The sequence below is a fragment of the Dasypus novemcinctus genome, chromosome 9 (assembly GCF_030445035.2).
Source record: "Dasypus novemcinctus isolate mDasNov1 chromosome 9, mDasNov1.1.hap2, whole genome shotgun sequence".
NCBI lineage: Eukaryota > Metazoa > Chordata > Mammalia > Cingulata > Dasypodidae > Dasypus > Dasypus novemcinctus.
Window position 1 is genome coordinate 42,415,874 of NC_080681.1, and position 18,230 is coordinate 42,434,103.

At 42.7% G+C, this 18,230-nt stretch overlaps 1 protein-coding gene across 2 annotated transcripts in view; it reads left to right on the top strand.

Annotated features, from left to right (window-relative positions):
• LPAR3 (lysophosphatidic acid receptor 3) overlaps positions 1 to 18,230 on the top strand; it is an 81,150-nt gene that overhangs the window by 26,112 nt on the left and 36,808 nt on the right. Inside the window, exons 3-4 of one of the 2 annotated variants that reach the window (XM_058303242.1) lie at positions 3,691 to 3,843; positions 4,523 to 5,279. In XM_058303242.1, the coding sequence (XP_058159225.1) occupies positions 4,544 to 5,279 (736 nt within the window). In that variant the 5' untranslated portion in view covers positions 3,691 to 3,843; positions 4,523 to 4,543. The remainder of the gene's footprint in view (positions 1 to 3,690; positions 3,844 to 4,522; positions 5,280 to 18,230) is intronic. The other variant, XM_058303241.2, reaches the window with a different exon arrangement.

Genomic DNA, 18,230 nt, shown 5'->3' on the forward strand with positions numbered 1-18,230 from the left:
ACAGAGCTGACACAACAAGATGACGCAACAAAAAGAAACACAGATTCCCGTGCTGCTGACAACAACAGAAGCGGACACAGAAGAACACACAGTGAATGGACACAGAGAGCAGACAACTGGCACAGAGAGCAGACAACTGGAGGGAGAGGAATAAATAAAAAACAAATCTTAAAAAAATTTAAAAAAGACATAGGGCTACTTTGGGCTTGTCGGAGAAGGTAGTTCTGTGGAGACAGAAATAACTTACTGATGTGTTTTCAAATCACAGAATTGTATTTTAAGGCTTGAAGGGGGTCAAGAGATATAAATGGGTGGTTTGTTATAAGCTCTTTATTTTTATTTTTATTTTTTTTTTAAAGATTTATTTATTTATTTAATTTCCCTCCCTTCCCCCGGTTGTCTGTTCTCTGTGTCTATTTGCTGCGTCTTGTTTCTTTGTCCGCTTCTGTTGTCAGTGGCACGGGAAGTGTTGGCCGCGCCATTCCTGGGCAGGCTGCACTTTCTTTTGCGCTGGGCAGCTCTCCTTACGGGCGCACTCCTTGCGTGTGGGGCTCCCCTATGCGGGGGATACCCCTGCGTGGCAGGGCACTCCTTGCGCGCATCAGCACTGCACATGGGCCAGCTCCACATGGGTCAAGGAGGCCCGGGGTTTGAACCACGGACCTCCCATGTGGTAGACGGACGCCCTAACCACTGGACCAAGTCTGTTTCCCTGTTATAAGCTCTTTAAAGTTTTTGGTAATTTCTATGTTAAAAAACTATCGTGAGGTACAGTTACTATGTATTGGGAACAGTCAGCAAGCTTGACAGCAAATGGCAGAGTAGGAAAACCAAACATACTAAGTCACAAAACTGTTACTCATTTTTGGGATTCTAGGGTGATGGCATTAAGAAATGTTTTACAAGAGGGTTGGTGAAATGATATGCTGATGGGATTATTGTCAGCAGGTAAAGTTTTATGGTTACTTGAAGTTCCAAGTAGAAAACATTTTGTTTTCATTACCACTGAAAAACTCTAAAGTGTGTTCATAAGAGGAAGCAGAACATAAACGAATTTTTGAGACTTGTCCAACTATTAATTTTGATTTTTCAGAACTAGTTTTAGAACAGAGAGAATACGTTAAGTAGAATGTGTCCTCCTAAAACAGAATTTGTAAACTAGCTTTTAAAAGTCTGTTTAGTTGTTTATTATAGAAAATGCAGGAAACAGAAAAAAAACTGGAAAGTTTTAAAATGACCTATGATTGCACCATTCCTAATTAACTCTACATTTTAGCATTTTTTCCTTATCTTTTTTCTATACCTTTTTGAAATATGTAAATTTATTTGTATTACATAAATATATATAATTATATAACTAGTTGCAATAAAAATAATGGCATATGCTTTGTCTCATATTACCACAACTCTAAGGTAAGCATGATTTTCAATGGGTGCATAATATTCCATTCTGGGGATGAAAATTATCTGTTTCATCAAGTCCCTATATGAATTTAATTTGTTCTCATTGCCAAAGTAGAATCCAGGGAATGGGGGTGGGGGTAGGTTGTTGCTTACTGGAAGTTCTGGTTAGTCATATTTTTTTTATAGATATACCAACTTTATAAAACAAAACTACTTCTCAGTCTCAGGACAATTTTTGATTAAACATTTCTAATAAGAATGTGCTATTTTGGTTGTGATAAGGAAAGTTCAATTTAAAGATTTTTGAAGTAAAATCATTGAAGTTTTAGTTCATATATAATTACAAACTCAACCAAATTTAAAAACCACAGTCAAAATATTAAGGCCCATTCAAAAGGAAATTAGAAAAATGTTAACAGTATTTTTTGTGTGCAATCTTAATTTCAAGATATTTTTGACATATTAATCTTGATATTGCAAATGAATTAGTCAGGGATAATATAAATTAGAAATTAGAAATTATTTTCTCTTAGTTAACTAGAGCATGTAGCAAAATAAAATCACACAAACTATTTTGAATTCATGAAAGGACACATCATAATTTCATCATTAGAATTCCTTATATGTTCTTGAATTGTTTGTCTTAAATTTCTGTATACTTCAAAGCTGAATTTTCTCCTTAGATACTTAAGTTGAATCTCACTAGATTTGTATCTGCTATTCAACACCTACATGCTGCCGATGGGATCTGAAATATGAGCTATCTCAAGAGCAGTTTGACTATGTGTATCAGAAACCTTTTTAAAAATTCATATCCTTTACTCCATCAATGTCGAATCTATGAATTATTCCTAAGGAAGTAATGGGACAAATTTGTAAAGATTAATGTACAAGAAGGTAGCCTTGTTTATAATAGGAAAATACTAGAAACAACATTAATGTCCAACATTTGGTGAGTAATTACATAAAGTGCAATATATTCAGATAATGGACTATTATAAGCCATTAAAATTACCATACACACCTGTGTTTTTAATTCAGGAAAGTTTTTATGATATTGTGTAGATACTGTGGTCTGCTGTATGGAGTTTTTGATATTTAGTTAAATATTTGTGAATGTCTGCCAAAGAGAGTGATTTTTTTGGTCATTATTAAAATTGAGTCTTCTTTCTTTATAATTGAAAGGTACAGAACCATCTGCCTCTTGAGACCACTTATATTTTAAGCATATAAAATGGTATTTTACCTCCCATTTGATATGGCAGAGAAGCAAGTATCTAATTCATTTAAAAGTATCATTACATTATTAGAATATAAATTTAAAAGAAGACTGAGATACATTTCTATTTTGTACCACTTAAAATTGATATCTGGACGGCGGACTTGGCCCAGTGGTTAGGGCGTCCGTCTACCACATGGGAGGTCCGCGGTTCAAACCCCGGGCCTCCTTGACCCGTGTGGAGCTGGCCCATGCGCAGTGCTGATGTGTGCAAGGAGTGCCCTGCCACGCAGGGGTGTCCCCGTGTAGGGGAGCCCCACGCGCAAGGAGTGCAACCGTAAGGAGAGCCGCCCAGCGCCAAAGAAAGTGCAGCCTGCCTAAGAATGGAGCCACCCACACGGAGAAATGACACAAGGTGACGGAGCAAAAAGAAACACAGATTCCTGTGCCGCTGACAACAGAAGCGGACAAAGAAGACGCAGCAAATAGACACGAAAACAGACAACCGGGGTGGGGGGCGGGGGGAGGGGAGAGAAATAAATAAATAAATAAATCTTTTTTAAAAAATTGATATCTGGTCTACATTTCCTGATTCTGGGTGTGGTATTGGACTGCAGAATTTGTAAAGACCTAAAAGCTGGGAAATTCTATTAAGCTTGTGCTGCTGGGGCCATGTCATTCCTCCTGGATCTCCCTTTCTTCAGTAAATAATTTGCAGCATCACTCCTTATGAGGGAGCCGAAGGTTATTCTCCTGAGAAGCTAGATTTCTTGGTCTTAAGCCCCACTCTCCTTTGACTGATTCCTTCATGGCTGTGGCCAGGCCAATGGGAGGCAGAACACCTCCTCCTCCCCACCAACCATAGACTTCTGGGCATCCTTGCAGTCCCTGCTGAGCCCCTCCTTGGTCAGACTGCCTCACTTTTGGAGTCCAAGGGATCTTGTGCTGAGAAGACTATGTCTCCTCTGCCTGCCTGATACCCCAGTTTGAGGTCAACTTTTAGGTATGTGTCCCAAAGGGTTGACCTTCACTTGACACCTATGTTCTGATATCTGCTCAAACTCCAGGTCTCAGTCTTGCCTGATCCTCCACCACCTGCTGGCTTGGAGAGACCATAGGGAGGGAAACTGAGTTGAAGTTATTGAAGGGGAAATCCAGTAAACCAATTCACACTGGTACAATTGGGATTAGGAGGCTATACGGAAGAAGTAAACAAAAAGGTAAGGAAGTGGTGTGGAGACCTGAGTCTCTAGCTTTGCACTACATTCTTAATAAGTGAGTGTTGCAATTGGAGCTTGAAACTAAAGGATGGCAAAAGGAGGATTAGGAGTCGAATCAGAAGTGGTAGACAATTGATCTCTTGGGGAAACCTTTTGCTCAGGTGAAGAGTAATTCATCTCCCATTAGCTTGGCTAGAATGTATCTGGCATTACCAAGCTACCTTGAATAATGTACATAACCCATAAATAAGAAGTGAGCTGGAAACCACCAGGAGGAAGCATTAACATGCTATGTTGTAATTATTATTAATGCACAGTGGATGCTTCAGCTCTCAGCACCTTTGATCTGTTACTCTCTACAAGACATTTATCCATCCCATCAGCCAGCCAACAAGTCTTTCAGCAAATACCTTTATGAGGCAGCAGGGCCCTGGGATTATAAGGTGAACAAAATAGACAAAGATCTTCCCTCACTGAGCTTGCAGCCTAATCGGGGAATCAGTTACCAACTCAAGATAAATGCTACTATAGGAGGTTAGGGACTAGGGACCTAGGACAAAGAATATTTTTGCTGAAACTGGAAGGATTATTGGAGAAGGAGTTTATCAATGGCAATCGATGGTTATGTGATCGATTTTACAAATAGTGATATTTGTTTCTTCTTTCAATTTCTTTCTAGGATGTCCAGTTCTTCTCCACAATGAATGAGTGCCACTATGATAAGCACATGGACTTTTTTTATAATAGGAGCAACACTGACACAGCCAATGAGTGGACAGGGACGAAACTTGTTATTGTTTTATGTTTTGGAACGTTTTTCTGCTTGTTTATTTTTTTCTCTAATTCCCTGGTCATCGCCGCAGTGATCAAAAACAGAAAGTTTCATTTTCCCTTCTACTACCTGTTGGCTAACTTAGCCGCTGCAGATTTCTTTGCTGGGATTGCCTATGTGTTCCTGATGTTTAACACTGGCCCAGTTTCAAAAACGTTAACAGTCAACCGCTGGTTTCTCCGCCAGGGACTTCTGGACACGAGCTTAACCGCCTCCCTGTCCAATTTGCTGGTCATTGCTGTGGAGAGGCACATGTCAATCATGAGGATGCGGATCCATAGCAATCTGACCAAAAAGAGGGTGACACTGCTCATTTTGCTTATCTGGGCCATCGCCATCTTTATGGGGGCAGTCCCCACACTGGGCTGGAATTGCCTTTGTGACATCTCTACCTGCTCTTCCCTGGCCCCCATTTACAGCAGAAGTTACCTCATTTTCTGGACTGTGTCCAACCTCATGGCATTCTTTATCATGGTTGTGGTGTACCTGCGGATCTACATGTATGTTAAGAGGAAAACCAATGTCTTGTCTTCACATACAAGTGGGTCCATCAGCCATCGGAGGACACCCATGAAGCTAATGAAGACGGTGATGACTGTCCTAGGTAAGAGGAACTGAGTGAACCATTGTCCCTATCCTCTCAGTAAGTATTTATTGAGGATCAACTGTGTACAAGGCACTTTCTAGGCAGTGGGAATACAGTAGTGAACAAGAACGGACCTAAATCCCTACCTGCCTGACGCTTATATCCTAATGGGAGAAGACAAGACAATAAAAATAAGCAAGATATATAAAAGAAGATGTTGATGAGCCTTATGGAGAAAAATAAAGCAAGGGAGGGAGATAAGGAATGCCAAACAGGTGTGGTTTTAAAGGGTTTTGAGAGACAGCTTCACCTAGAAGATGACTTTTGAGCAGAGATGTGAGGGTGGTGAGGGAGTGAGCCATGTGGTTATCTTGGGAAGGGTGTTCCAGGTGGAAGGTGCGGTAAACACAGAAGCCCGGACATGTGCATGTGCTTAGTTGTTTGAGGAACAACAAGGAAGCCAGTGTGACTGCGGTGGAGTGAAAGAAGGGTGGGTAGGAGGAGATGAGGTGAGGTAGCTGATACAGGGTAGGAGCTCAGATTATGTAAGGCTGTGTAGTTACCATAAGGACTTGGCTTTTCTGAGTGAGGTGAGAAGCCATTGGAGGGTTTTGAACAGGAAACTGATGTGATTTGACTTAAATTTTCATGCCATCTCTCGCTGCTATTTTGAGAAATTACTGTGGTGGGGCAAGAGCAAAAGCAGGGAAATTGCTTAAAAGATTATTTCAGGACTGGAGGGGAGAGATGAGAAGGGTTTGGACCAGGGGACAGTTTGGAAGTGGCAAGGCATGGTTGGATTCTGGATATATTTTGAAGTGCTGATAGGATTTGCTGACTGTTATATGTGGGAAAAGGGGAAAGGAGGAGGGGAAAGTGGAGGATGCCATTAACCAAGATGGGGAAGATGGCAGAGGAGGAGGTTTGGGAGGGAAGATTAGAATTTGGTTTTAGGCCAAGCAAGTGTAGAATCTTGATACACTTCCAAGTAGAGATATTGAGCCAGCAGGTGAATACATGAGTCAGGAGCCCGGGGTGGAGGTCTGGCTGAGGTATCCATTTGGGAGCTGTTGGGGAAGAAATGGGATGTTATACCAGAAGACTGGGTGAGCTTACAATGGGAACCAAGGTGGATGGAGAGAGAAGAAGACTAAGGAATGAGCCCAAGTCCATGCCAATGTAAAAGTGCTGGGAGACAAGGAATAAGCAGAAAATTCAGGAGGGTCTGTAGCCCAGAAACCAAGGAAAGAAAGAAATCAAGGAAGAGGGAGTATCAGCAGTGTCAATACTTCTGAGATGTGAAGTAAAAGCAGAGGTCTTACTAGATTTAGCAAAGTGATGACTCTGAGAAGATTAAATTTGGCCTAGCTGGGAGTATGGTTGGAGTGAAATTAAGAGAGTAAGAGAGGAGAGGATTTGGGCCAGTGAGAGTGGACAGCAGTTTGAGGAGTTAGTTTTGCTTTGTACTGTGAGTACCACGAAGGCACATCTGGCATGGTAGAATTTTCCCTTAATTTTGTTTTCTTTCTGGTAGGTAGCCTGTTGTCCCCCACTTCCAGTCCTGGATTACAAGAAGAACTCATGATGTGTGGGAAAACAAGAACTTTTCTGATACCACATGCCTTGCCTTCTAGGATAGAGAGGCCATTTTTCACCAGGTGTAGTTGCAGGAGTGATGTCCAATACTGAGAGAGGTCCCAGAGGATATTACTGTCAAGCCCCAAATATGAAGAAATTATAAAGTGAACTCTTGGGAAACAATTCTTATTGGAGGATACAGGGTGTGTGTGGTGTGGTAGAGAAGTCCATCATTGTGTATCTAGGTCCTGAAGAAAGGAGTAAGATTTGGGGGTCAGCAGACACACAACATGATTATTAAAATAATTTCAAACTCAGGATTTATTTTAGGTAGCACATATTTATGTAGTGCCAAATATATTCCAAGCATTGGTCTAAGTGTTTTATAAATATTAACTGATTTAACCTTCATGGCAATCCTGTGATGTTAATGCTAATCTTATCTCCATTTACCAGATAAAGAAATTGAGTTGAAATTTAAGCAGCTTACCCAACTGTTAATGGTGGAAGCAAGGCTCACCATGCAGCCTGCTGGCAGAGTCTACTTGTTTAGTACCACACCGTGCTGCCAGTTTTAATTGGCGTGGAATTTTTACTGGTCTTCTCTTTGTCCTGTCTTCTGCTTTGCCCATCTCATTCTTCTTTTAGCACTTTTACAAGAGCATAGACAAGAACAAGGAAAAAAGGGTTCACAGTCATCATTTTTACCACTCCTTGGCTAGAGTAGATATTGATGTTTTTGGTAAAGAGTGAGGTTTGGTATTTATTAATAGTGTTTATGATCTCTACTGCTTTCCCTTGCTTAACTTTCCATCATAGTCATTTACATGGCCATGCATCTTGACAAATTACCTGTCTACTTAAAGAGAATATTTTCTCAGCATATTATATATTGTAGGCAGCATAAAATCCTAGGAGAAGAGAGAGCAGAGGTACACTCTGTGAAATAGTCATGGTCCCTAGCTTCAGTTTTATGTGTAACTTTATCTGAAACAGTTAATAGACTTAAAATAAAGGAGCTATGTGGTTTTGGCAGGTGTGATGTTGGGTTAGGGGGAAAAATGGAATAAGCTATGAAATGGCCATGAAGGATAAGAGAAGTCATAGGATGAAGATAGAAGAACATTGGAGAATTGGTTAATGGCAGGAAGACAGTTTGCTATTAAACAACTGGGGAGATTTCTCAGTGGTGAGACCAAAAGATCCGGTGAAAGACAGGAAGTTGGGGATAGAGGAAATGAAACTGAAGAGCTAGGTGGTTTGGGGGTTTTACACTTCTAGGTCCTGACTTCTTTAAATAAATAAGATAAGAGTTTAACCTTTAGCTCTTTCACTTTGTACAAGGGTGATCAGAAGCCAATTAGTTCACCTTTCCTGGGTTAAACGTCTTCATCTGAAAGGGAATAGGTAATCTTTAAGGTCTTTCCAAGTTATGAAATCCAGTGATCCTATTATAACAGTAAGTAATGTAAGTAACCACAGGTAGGAATGCATAAAAAAGGAGTGTGTGACTGGGGCTGAAGCAGGCAAAGAATTCTGTGGATTGGCTGTAAGTCAATACACAGAGCCTCCTTCCCTGGGTACAGTATCTTCCCGGGTAGGAAGCCCCTAGTTGCTCTATCTAATACATTTAAGAATTCAGTTTCTTAAAACAAGTGTGTACCAAATGATACTTCTTTAAAAAAAAAAAAAAGGAACAATGGAAGGATTTTTATCATTGTAGTCACTGGGACTGAATAGGTGGAGATGACTAGCTTAATATTAGTTTCTTTACTAACTGCATGATTTAAATATCTACATGATAAAATGCTGGACCTTTCTATCTACTCCTTAATATAGATATTGTAGGAAAGGTTTGTTTAAGATTAATCCTAAAGTTTCTTGCAAACACATTTTCTTTTAAATATTAGAAAGCCAATTGATAAATATATATTAACTATCTGTTCAACAGCATCTGAGAGACCGAATTCAGTAATCATAATTGCCTCATTTTAGAGCAAAAGGAGTCAATTATCAGGAACTATAGAGTCTATAGAAGGCTTCCTGGAGGTCTTGGGGTTTGGTCTGGAAGGATGGGTGGGATTTGTATGGGAAGACAGGACAGGAAAGGCATTTCAGTAGGAGGAACAAAATCATCAAAAATTTGGTGATTCTACACAGCTAAAGGTTGTGTAGAACCATCAGGAAGTCCCTGTGGGGTATAGGCACACATTGCAGTACAGTGGGAAATAGCTCAACTGTGAGTCAGAAAAGTTTAGTTGACTATCTTCTTTGGGAGGAAAGCGATAAACCAGATGACCTTTGTGTTCCTTTCCAGTTTTAGGATTTTGTTTGAACATAGAAGTACGTAGAGTTTGATGCAGATTAGACTCTTTCTTTGTTGAAAGTTGTGGTGTAAAGTTTAATCCTGCACATGGTTGCAAAGGCATTTAGGCATTGTATTCCCTTTTGAATAGCCCCGAGGCAGGACGCTTTCTCATTTCTGGGTTATGATGTGCGATATGGCCCATGCAAGACTTTGCTTATTGAATGTTCTCATCTGAAAGACAGTGGGGACATATGATCTTGCCTTCCAAAGGTCATCCAGACCCTGCCTAAGAGAGAGTTCTGTATTTGGAAATTGTACTTGTCAGCAAGCCTATTCGAGTGCAGAAACCCCACGTGGAAACCCTTCATGTATTGTCAAACCATATGCCAGGTGGACTATGCACGCAGGGATATTTTGTTGTTTTCCAGGAAATGGCCTTAACTTTCTTCTATTTTGCAATGTCTTGAAATGCAAAAGTAAGAAAAAAGGATGGATGGATGGGAAGAACAAAGGAAGGAAGGAAGGAAGGAGGGAGGGAAGGAGGGTGGGAAGGAAGGAAGGAAAGAAGGAAGGAAGGAAGGAAGGAAGGAAGGAAGGAAGGAAGGGAGGGAGGAAGGATTGCTTCTGTGTGTGTGTGTGTATTTTTCTTTTTATATTAAATGCATTCTTTATTATGGGTTATGGTCAGGAAAGTTGGAAAATCATATCTGAAGGTCAAGTTCTCTTTTTTGGCCAATAAAGATTGAACTCTTTTGAAATTATGAAACATTAGAGTGTTAAGGGACTTTGAAAAGTTTATGGTATTTGTAACATGAAGCTGGGTGTTCTCCTCTCACTGCTTCCTCCCACCTCTCCACTTAGGCAAATGCTAACTCCTCCTTGGCTTCTCTCAGGGGACAGAGGGAGGAGGCAAAGAGGCCAAATAGAAGAAACAATATTTGGAGTTCTCAGGCTAGGAGGACATGGGTGAAGATTACGTACCACAAAGAGCCTTGCTAAGGTACTAGTAATGATAATACCTGACATTTCTGTAGCACTCTCTTTTTTTCGGTAGTCTGATACATGTTCTCATTTGGCCTTATGGTAATCCTTCAAGGTAAGTAAAGAAGATATGATTATTCCCTTTTCCTGCTACTCTCCGCTATGTTGCAATTAATTATTTTCAGTTCCCTGTTTCATACCTCTAAGCCTTTGCACATGCTGTTTAATCTACCTAGAATACCTTTCCCTTTGTTCTGCCTGAGAAACTCCCATTCACCTTGTCAGACCAAACTCTACCTTCTCTGAATCTTTCCTTGACTTGTCTAGGTAAATTTGATTATGGCCTCCTTCTGGCCATCTGCCTACAATGACTGTGCCTCAATCAATTAGTTAATTGTTTACATACCTTTATTTTGAATTAGAGTGTGTACTCTTTGAAGTCAAGGACTGTACTGATTTATCTATCTTTGCATCCCTAACTTGTCAAAATATCCTATTTACAATGGGTTTACACCCGCAGGAAGGGATCAAGATTAAAAATGTGTTTTCGTTTTTCTGGGGTGCATAACTCCAAGCTATCACATAGCAACATGGCATGGTTGGGAAGATACAATGAGATATGCCCAGAAAGCACCAGCATGGTGCTTGGCACACAGTAAGGGCTAAGCCGCTATTAGCTGCTGCTCTTAGGCCTTGGTTTGACTCTGAAGAACCTTGCCCTGCATTCAAGCAGAGTGTGATGTTCAACCTCCCCTTTCGTCCCCAGGAATGTAAAGGTACTGTGGAGATAGCGAGTATAGCCTACCGTTGGTGCCATCATAATGGCAAGTTTTGAAATGTGAACAAGTAACAAGGAGAAAGCCAACCAGTGTGTTAGCAGAGGCTGCCCAAGAGCTAGCAAATGGCATCAGCTCTCACTTTCTGGCAGCCTAAGTCAGTCTGGACCTCTGGTCACCACAGAACTGTAAAGCCCCTGCACTCACATTGCTGGTCTCTATAAGCTCCCTTCTTCCCCACGTAATTTTGTTATTGATTCCTGTCTCTGGCAGATGATCTTTGCATTAATAACACCTTTCACTTTTACAACCTTTATGAATAAAACATTACGAGACCCTGACCACCACACATGAGCTTAATGAGAGTCCTGTGATACAGCTCCAATATCTTATGTGTAGGATCTATAGGGTGTTTCTCATAAGAAACTGTCCCCGTCTCGCTAACAAATCCTGCCTAGTAGGATGCCAAGGGTGCCTAGTCAGTCAAGTACTACCCTTTTCTTGAAATGGAAAATGTATTGTATGTTTGAAAAGAACCAGGATCAGAACCTGGGACTTTTGACATTGTTTATGGGCTTCATTGATAAAAGGCCTTTATGTCATTAAAAACAAAAGTGTAACACACACACACAGAAACAGTGGGCAATGGACGCTACCCAAAGTTCCCGGGAATTCTGAAACCTTTGTTTTCAGCTTTGGTGACCTTGCGGTGGCTTCTGCAGTAGAGACTTACCCTTCAGTGTTACCTGCCTTGCTTGCCTTAGTAATCAAGTAGCTATAAAAAAAAAAGGTGCCAAGTGAAATGAACAGACTGCTGGCACGCAGCAGCTCTTGTTGCTGTGCAGGGTCTCATATCGGACAGAGAATGACTCATTCTTTTCACAGTCAAGCCATCCAGGCACTGGTACTTAGTACACTGAGTCCAGTGGTGTTCACATTGTTGTAATCAAAGGAGCACCTTTGTTGCAGATGCCTTCCCTGTGGCCCATGACGTTGCGGCCAGGGCCTTACGGCAGGAGGCCACGGCAGGTGGTTTAGGAGTGAGGACAGAATGGCAATTGCCCCTCGGTTGCTATCCCCAACAAGACTGGTTGGCAAATGTCCTCCCATTCTGAGGGGGAACATAGCAACAGGGAAGACCTCAACGCCAGATGTTAGGAGAAAGACAGCTTCAAATGAAGGAGAAAAAGACTCACCAGTGTGTGCCTCCCCATCCCACCTTTTAAAATTGTACCTGCTTCCTGACACCTGTTCCACCATAACACTTTTAGGAGTCTGTCTCTCTCCGTCTGCCTCTGCCATGTGTGCTTGTTCATCATCTCACGTCTGACTCTCAGTTCTTTTTTTCCTGCTTCACTGTTTCAGACGCTTCCCTTTGCAATCGGTTTGAAAGTCATTTTTCCAAATCATTGTCCTTGCGTCCTGTGTAATCCCTGCTTCCTCCCTTTCCTCCACATACTCCTTTCATTAAATTACACTAAATCCTCTCAGCTTGTTTTATCCCCCTTTGTGCTCCCTGCTTCAGAACCTTTTTTTTGGCTTTTCTTCTTTTTTAGATAAGGGGAACTTCCTCTTTGGCTGGAACAATTATTGAATATTTCTAGAGTGGTATAGAAACATGTCTCAAATTCTACTGCTTTGAGAAGAGGTTTTAGGAAGAGGCTTCATAGCTCAACTAGACCTAACCCTCTGGCCAACATTCAACCTCCTGGAAGGTTCAGAGTTCCAGAGCTAATGCCCCCTCTTAGGGCCTTGGCTTCTGCCAAAGAAGAACATGGTTATTACCTGTTACCTCGTTTCACACCACTGGACTAATTTAACACGAGGAACAGTGAGGTGTGTCTGACCCATGGTAGTGCTTTTAAAATCTCAACTGGGGACCGCTGCATCCAGAGTGTAGCTAAGACAAACAAGTGGGTGGGGATTGGGAGTAAAGGGCGATTGCTGGGATCTCAGGCCCCTCACAGGCTTAGGGATCCACAGAGAAGCTGGGAGAAAGGGCAGGTGAACAGGAGGTCGTGGCTGGGACCCTGCAGGTGAGCAGCCCTCCCCTTCTGCTCTGACAGGTGTCCCTCCAGTCCAGCCACCTGCTCTCCATCCCACTGGATTGTCATTGTTAGCTCTGCAGTGTGTGTCTAGGAAAGAGCCCACTGTCTGGAAGAATCAATGTTGAGAGATTTGTCCAAGTTCATCTTGGTGTGGCCAGATTTCTGGACTTCCTAGTTCCTGATGGCTTCTTATGGGTCTTCTTGCCTCAGTGAAATATACCTGTGCTTAGGTTCCTGAGTGACAATGACACACAACAAGGGTTATTTCTTTTCATCAAGCTGTAGAGTTCACCTTCCAACACTGGGCCTATTTTATCCTTTATGTTTCATTTTGTCTTATTTTATTATAGTAACATGTGTATATATATATATATATACACACACACACACACACACATACATACATGTAAAAGTTGCCCTTTTAACCATTTTTATGTGTATAATTTATTGGCATTAATTACATTTACAGTGTTGTGCTGCCATCACCACCATCCATTACCAAACCTTTTTATCACCCAAACAGAAACTACCCAATAAGCCATACCTCCCCATTACCCCTCCGCCGGCCCCTGGTAACCTCTAATCTATTTTCTGTCTCTAGGAACTGACTTATTCTAGATATTTCATCTAAGTGAAATTATACAATTTTTGTGGTCGCATGTATCAGAGCTTCATTCCTTTTTATGACTGAACAATATTTCTTTGTTGTATCTACCACATTGTGTTTGTTCATTGGTCTTATGTTTTTTGAACAGGAAGAGATTTCTGCTTTTTATATTTTCTCATCATAAACATTTATTGAGACCTCCTAGGCAATGGGCAGTATAATAAATGATAAGACATGGCCTCTACCCTAAAATCACTTTAAATTGTGCTTGCCTTCATGTTCCAAGGTTGTCAGGAGATGGCCAATATTTATCAACGGTTGTGTCATGGGAGAGATGCAGGACACTGAGGCAGATCTTGTCTGTGTGACTTTTTGTATGTATTGGTTATAGGGAGCTCTATTAATAACCTTACTGAGGAAATGGGAAGCTTAGCAAAAACATGTTTATATAACTGAAGAAACAAATATACAGGGCCAAGTGCAGGGGTCCAGGCAAAATGCTGTACATTTGGATGGTCCATGAAGGCCCCCTTGGAGAGGTGGAATATAAGCCAGATCTCAGCATAACTAGTGAAAAGGGGTGGGCAGGGCACCACAGATGGGAGGAAAGGCAGGAAGGGAGACAGGCATACACAGACCTAGGTGTCTCTGGAATAAGGGATTTGCATTGTGATGACCATCTGGTTGGAAAGGCTTCCTGAAGCCAGAGCATGGAAGGCCTTGAATCCCGCTATAGAAACTGTGGGCTTCATTGTCAAATGTCTGGCAGATAGCACCAATCCGTGAACTGGGGCTGGGTGATGTTTATTTTCCTAGGCTGCTTAAAGCAGTGCCATGAACTTGCTTTTTCCATTCTGGCTTAAACAATGGGAATTTATTCACTTCGAGTCTGAAAAATGTCTGGATCAAGGCATCATGTAGGCAATGCTTTCTTCCTAGCGACCAGCTGCTGGTGATCCTTGGCTCCTCCACCACATGGCAAGCACATGGTGGCGTCTGCTGGTCTCTCCCTTGTCTTCCAGGTTCCGTTGTTGTCAGCTTCTTGCTTCTGTGCCCGTCTCTCTTTCTCTGTATTCATTCCATTTATAAAGGACTCCAGTAAGAGGATTCAGACCCATCCTGACCGAGGTGGGTCACACCTTAACTGAAGTTGCCTCGTCAAAATGTCCCACTTAAAATGGATCTACATGCACAGGAATTGATTAGCTTTAAGAACATGGTTTTCTGGGGTACATACAGTTCCCAAGTGGGGTCTGTGGCTAACTAGACAGATCTTGTCCCACCTGAAGACATTCAGATTCAATAATTTTTTAAAAAAGTCTCTGCAGGCCAAGTTAAATAAATCTGAGGCCAGCTGTCAGTCTACTGTTAGGAAGCCGCATCTGGCAATGGAGAGCCCCTGTAGGGCCTTGAGGATGTTGATGAGCTGAGAGGAAAGTGGAAATTGCTAAGTGTGAAGCAGAGTTTTAGGAAGATGGAAGGTGGGTTGGAGAGGGAGACACCATTTGAGGGACGGCTGGGAGAGTCCCAGAGCCCCACTGGCAGAGGCAGCTCAAATGCCAGAGAGAGGCAGAGCTGGCCCACCAAGCAGGTGCTGCGGGAAGGACTTTCTGTCTGCAGGTTGAGTCCTCGCCTGGAGGGAGCAGCAGCCAGGGAGGCCAGCCTTGGCTACAGGGGAGCGGACTAAGAGCAGGCCAGTGGAACGTGAGCTTTTGGAGATCTGGCAGGAGGCAGAGGTCCCCAAAGCAGGTAGTCAGGGCTGGAGAAACCAGGAAGCAGAACACAGGAGGTAGGGAATGGGCAAGAACTAGGTTGTATTTAACCAAACTTCACCACTGTCCTTAAGGCCTTTGAGCTTTGATCCTTTCTTCCTCCCAGCTGACCTTATCTTCCTTCTGCTTCCTTCTAACTGAAAAGATAGAAGTTATTGGGCCTGAACTCCCCTAATTCCCTCTGTTCACTGCCTAGCTTTCTACCATTACTTCTGGCCTCTCTGGGTACCTACTCTCATCCTTACTCTTGCTCTCCTGCATACTTGACCATTTAAAAAAATCCCTGACTTACCTCCCTTTCTATCTGCTCTGTCTCTCTCCTCTTCATCTCCAGAATTTTTACCCTTTAATTGCCTATTTTCTTAGCATCTCAAAATGTGATAAGCCAGCTTCTGCCCCTCCCACTCTACTAAGACTGTCCCTGGTTAAGCCACCATTGCTCTCCTGGCTGCACACAGTGACCTGACCTGCCCTCTCTGTTGTGTGGTTACCTGCCCTTCTGCTACCCTGTGATGGTTTTCTCCCTCCTCCTGTTCCTTCTCTCTCTTGTCTTGTCTCTTCCATTCCTGGCCATTTCTGAAATGCCCAGATTCCTGTCTCCTTTTGCTCATTAGACCCTCTCAAGCTGACCTTAGCTACTCCTGTGGCTTGAGCCAGCACCTCTAAATGACTGCCTCCCACAGCAGTGTCTCCATCCTCAGCCTCTCTCACTAGATCCAAACCTTTATATTTCTGGCTACCTGTTGGACACACCCACCTGGATGCCCTGTAGGAACCATATTCCACAAAATGCATCTCTCTACACCTGCTCCCCGTGTTGTAGAGGATCGCTGTATTGGTACCACCCACCTTGTCTCCCAAGCTGGAAACCTTGGCGTCGCCATCTCTTCACCACCTACATCCAATTAGTTACCAGCTCTACTTCAGGGATGCCTCAGACTCTACCCCACGCCCGTACTCCAGGCCTTGCCTCTGTTGCCGCCGTCTCAGTCTGGGTTCCCTGCCTTCAGGCTTCCTTGCTCCAGGAGCTCCTACATGTCCACAGCTGAGGCCTCTTAGCACAATTGACTCTGTCTAATCATTTGTTGGCTCCTCTTGCCTACTAGATTAAGACCAAATTTCTTAGCTGAGATTACAAAGCCCCTTCACAGTTTTTTCCCCACATTCTTTTCCAGCCACTCCCTCTCCCACACTGCCCTTGCTTCTGCCATGCCGAGCTTCTCACTGTTCTGTAGACAAGCAGTGTCTGCTTGATGATGCACCTCCCTTTTTTTTTTATGGTAAACTATCCATCCTCAAGGTCCATTTCAAAGGTCTTCCTTTTCTGTGATATCTTCCCTGACTCCCCCAGGCAGAGCTAACTATCCTGTGCTTCCACAGCACACTATATATACATGTGAAAGTATTTAACCTATTTTATTATAATTTGTTTGTTAAATGACTGTATCACCAAGGACAAGACCATGCCTATTTTATCTTCATTTCTGCAGGGCCTACCATGTAGTATTCAACAAATGTTTACATAAAAAAAAAAAAGACATTCACAAAGGTAAGAGGAATGAGGAAGGAAAAGAAAATCAACATTTATAAAGTGCCTCCAGTGTGTCAGGCATTTTATGTATAATTGTCTTATATAAACCTAATAACCCTATGAGAAAAAAAATTTAATTGACTCCTGCTTTGTACCAGACACTATGCATATGTTCTGTTTACTCCTCACCACAGCTCTGCCAGGAAGGTATTGCTGCCACGTTTTAAATATGAGGACATGGAAGCCCAGAGAGAGATGAAAAACCTGCCCCAGGGCAAATATTAAGGTGTGGAGGAGCCTCAGTTTAAACCCTGCTCTGCCTGCCCCAGAGCCAGCACTCTTTCCACAGTGCAGGAACCAAAGTTCAAGCAGCTGTGGCCAGCGGGTTTGAGAGGTGGGAGGGTCAGTCCCTGAGACCCACTGATGATTCACTTCCGGGTCCGTCCACCCAGAGCGGCTGCCCCAGCCCCAGCCTCGTCCCAGCCACAACCACAAGGACCAGTTCTGCAATGACTTGGAACCCTTCTCACTTACTCGACGGTATCATTAACGCATTTTCCTTCCTGGAAAGTACCTGTATCCAGGTTCGCCCCATGAGCACCCTTTTTTGAGCCAAGGGGAGGATGCCAAGTAAGCCTGTGACTGGTATCCTCTTGAGTTCGTGACCATTAGGGATCTCTAGATATCTAGTGCTGATGGTGCCCTTCGTTGCCCTTCCCCCCAGGTTGGCTGGTTACTTGGAAGGGGTTCCATCAGGGCTGCCAATAGGACTGGCTGCATAGTTTGTGGGGACCCCTGGCCAAAAGGCAAGAGGAAAAAGTACCATTAGAGGTACTAAAATATAAAGCTTTTTCCTTTCTTCTATGTATCTTCTCTGCTCATTCTCCTGGGATTTACAAAAAACAAGATCAAAGATTTATGAATACTTCAAGACAGTGGCAGCAGAGCTTGAGTCCAAGGACAGGCCCTTCTGAGCGCCACCTGTGTGACTGCACAGGTCATTTGCTGGCCCTTGGTCTTAACCAACTCTGTTGTGATCCAGGGCACTTTGGAGTCCTAGGGCTCATAAAATTAGCTCCGCAGGGCTCCGAGGGCTAGCTTAGTGGACTGCCCCATGTTCAATCTCATTTGGGAGAGGAATTTTTTTCCAGACCCCCTTGTCCCATAGGGCTGTTTCTCTTTCCTAGGTGTCCTGGATTGCCTTTTATAGACTCCAGAAAATTGTGTTCTTGAATTAACTCATTCCTATGCTTGTAAATGCAGTATAGATGGGGTCTTTTGATTAGATTCAGTTAAGGGGTGGTTTTTTATTAGATCACTTTAGGACCTTTGATTGGACCACATCTGTGAGGCATGGCCCAATTTAGG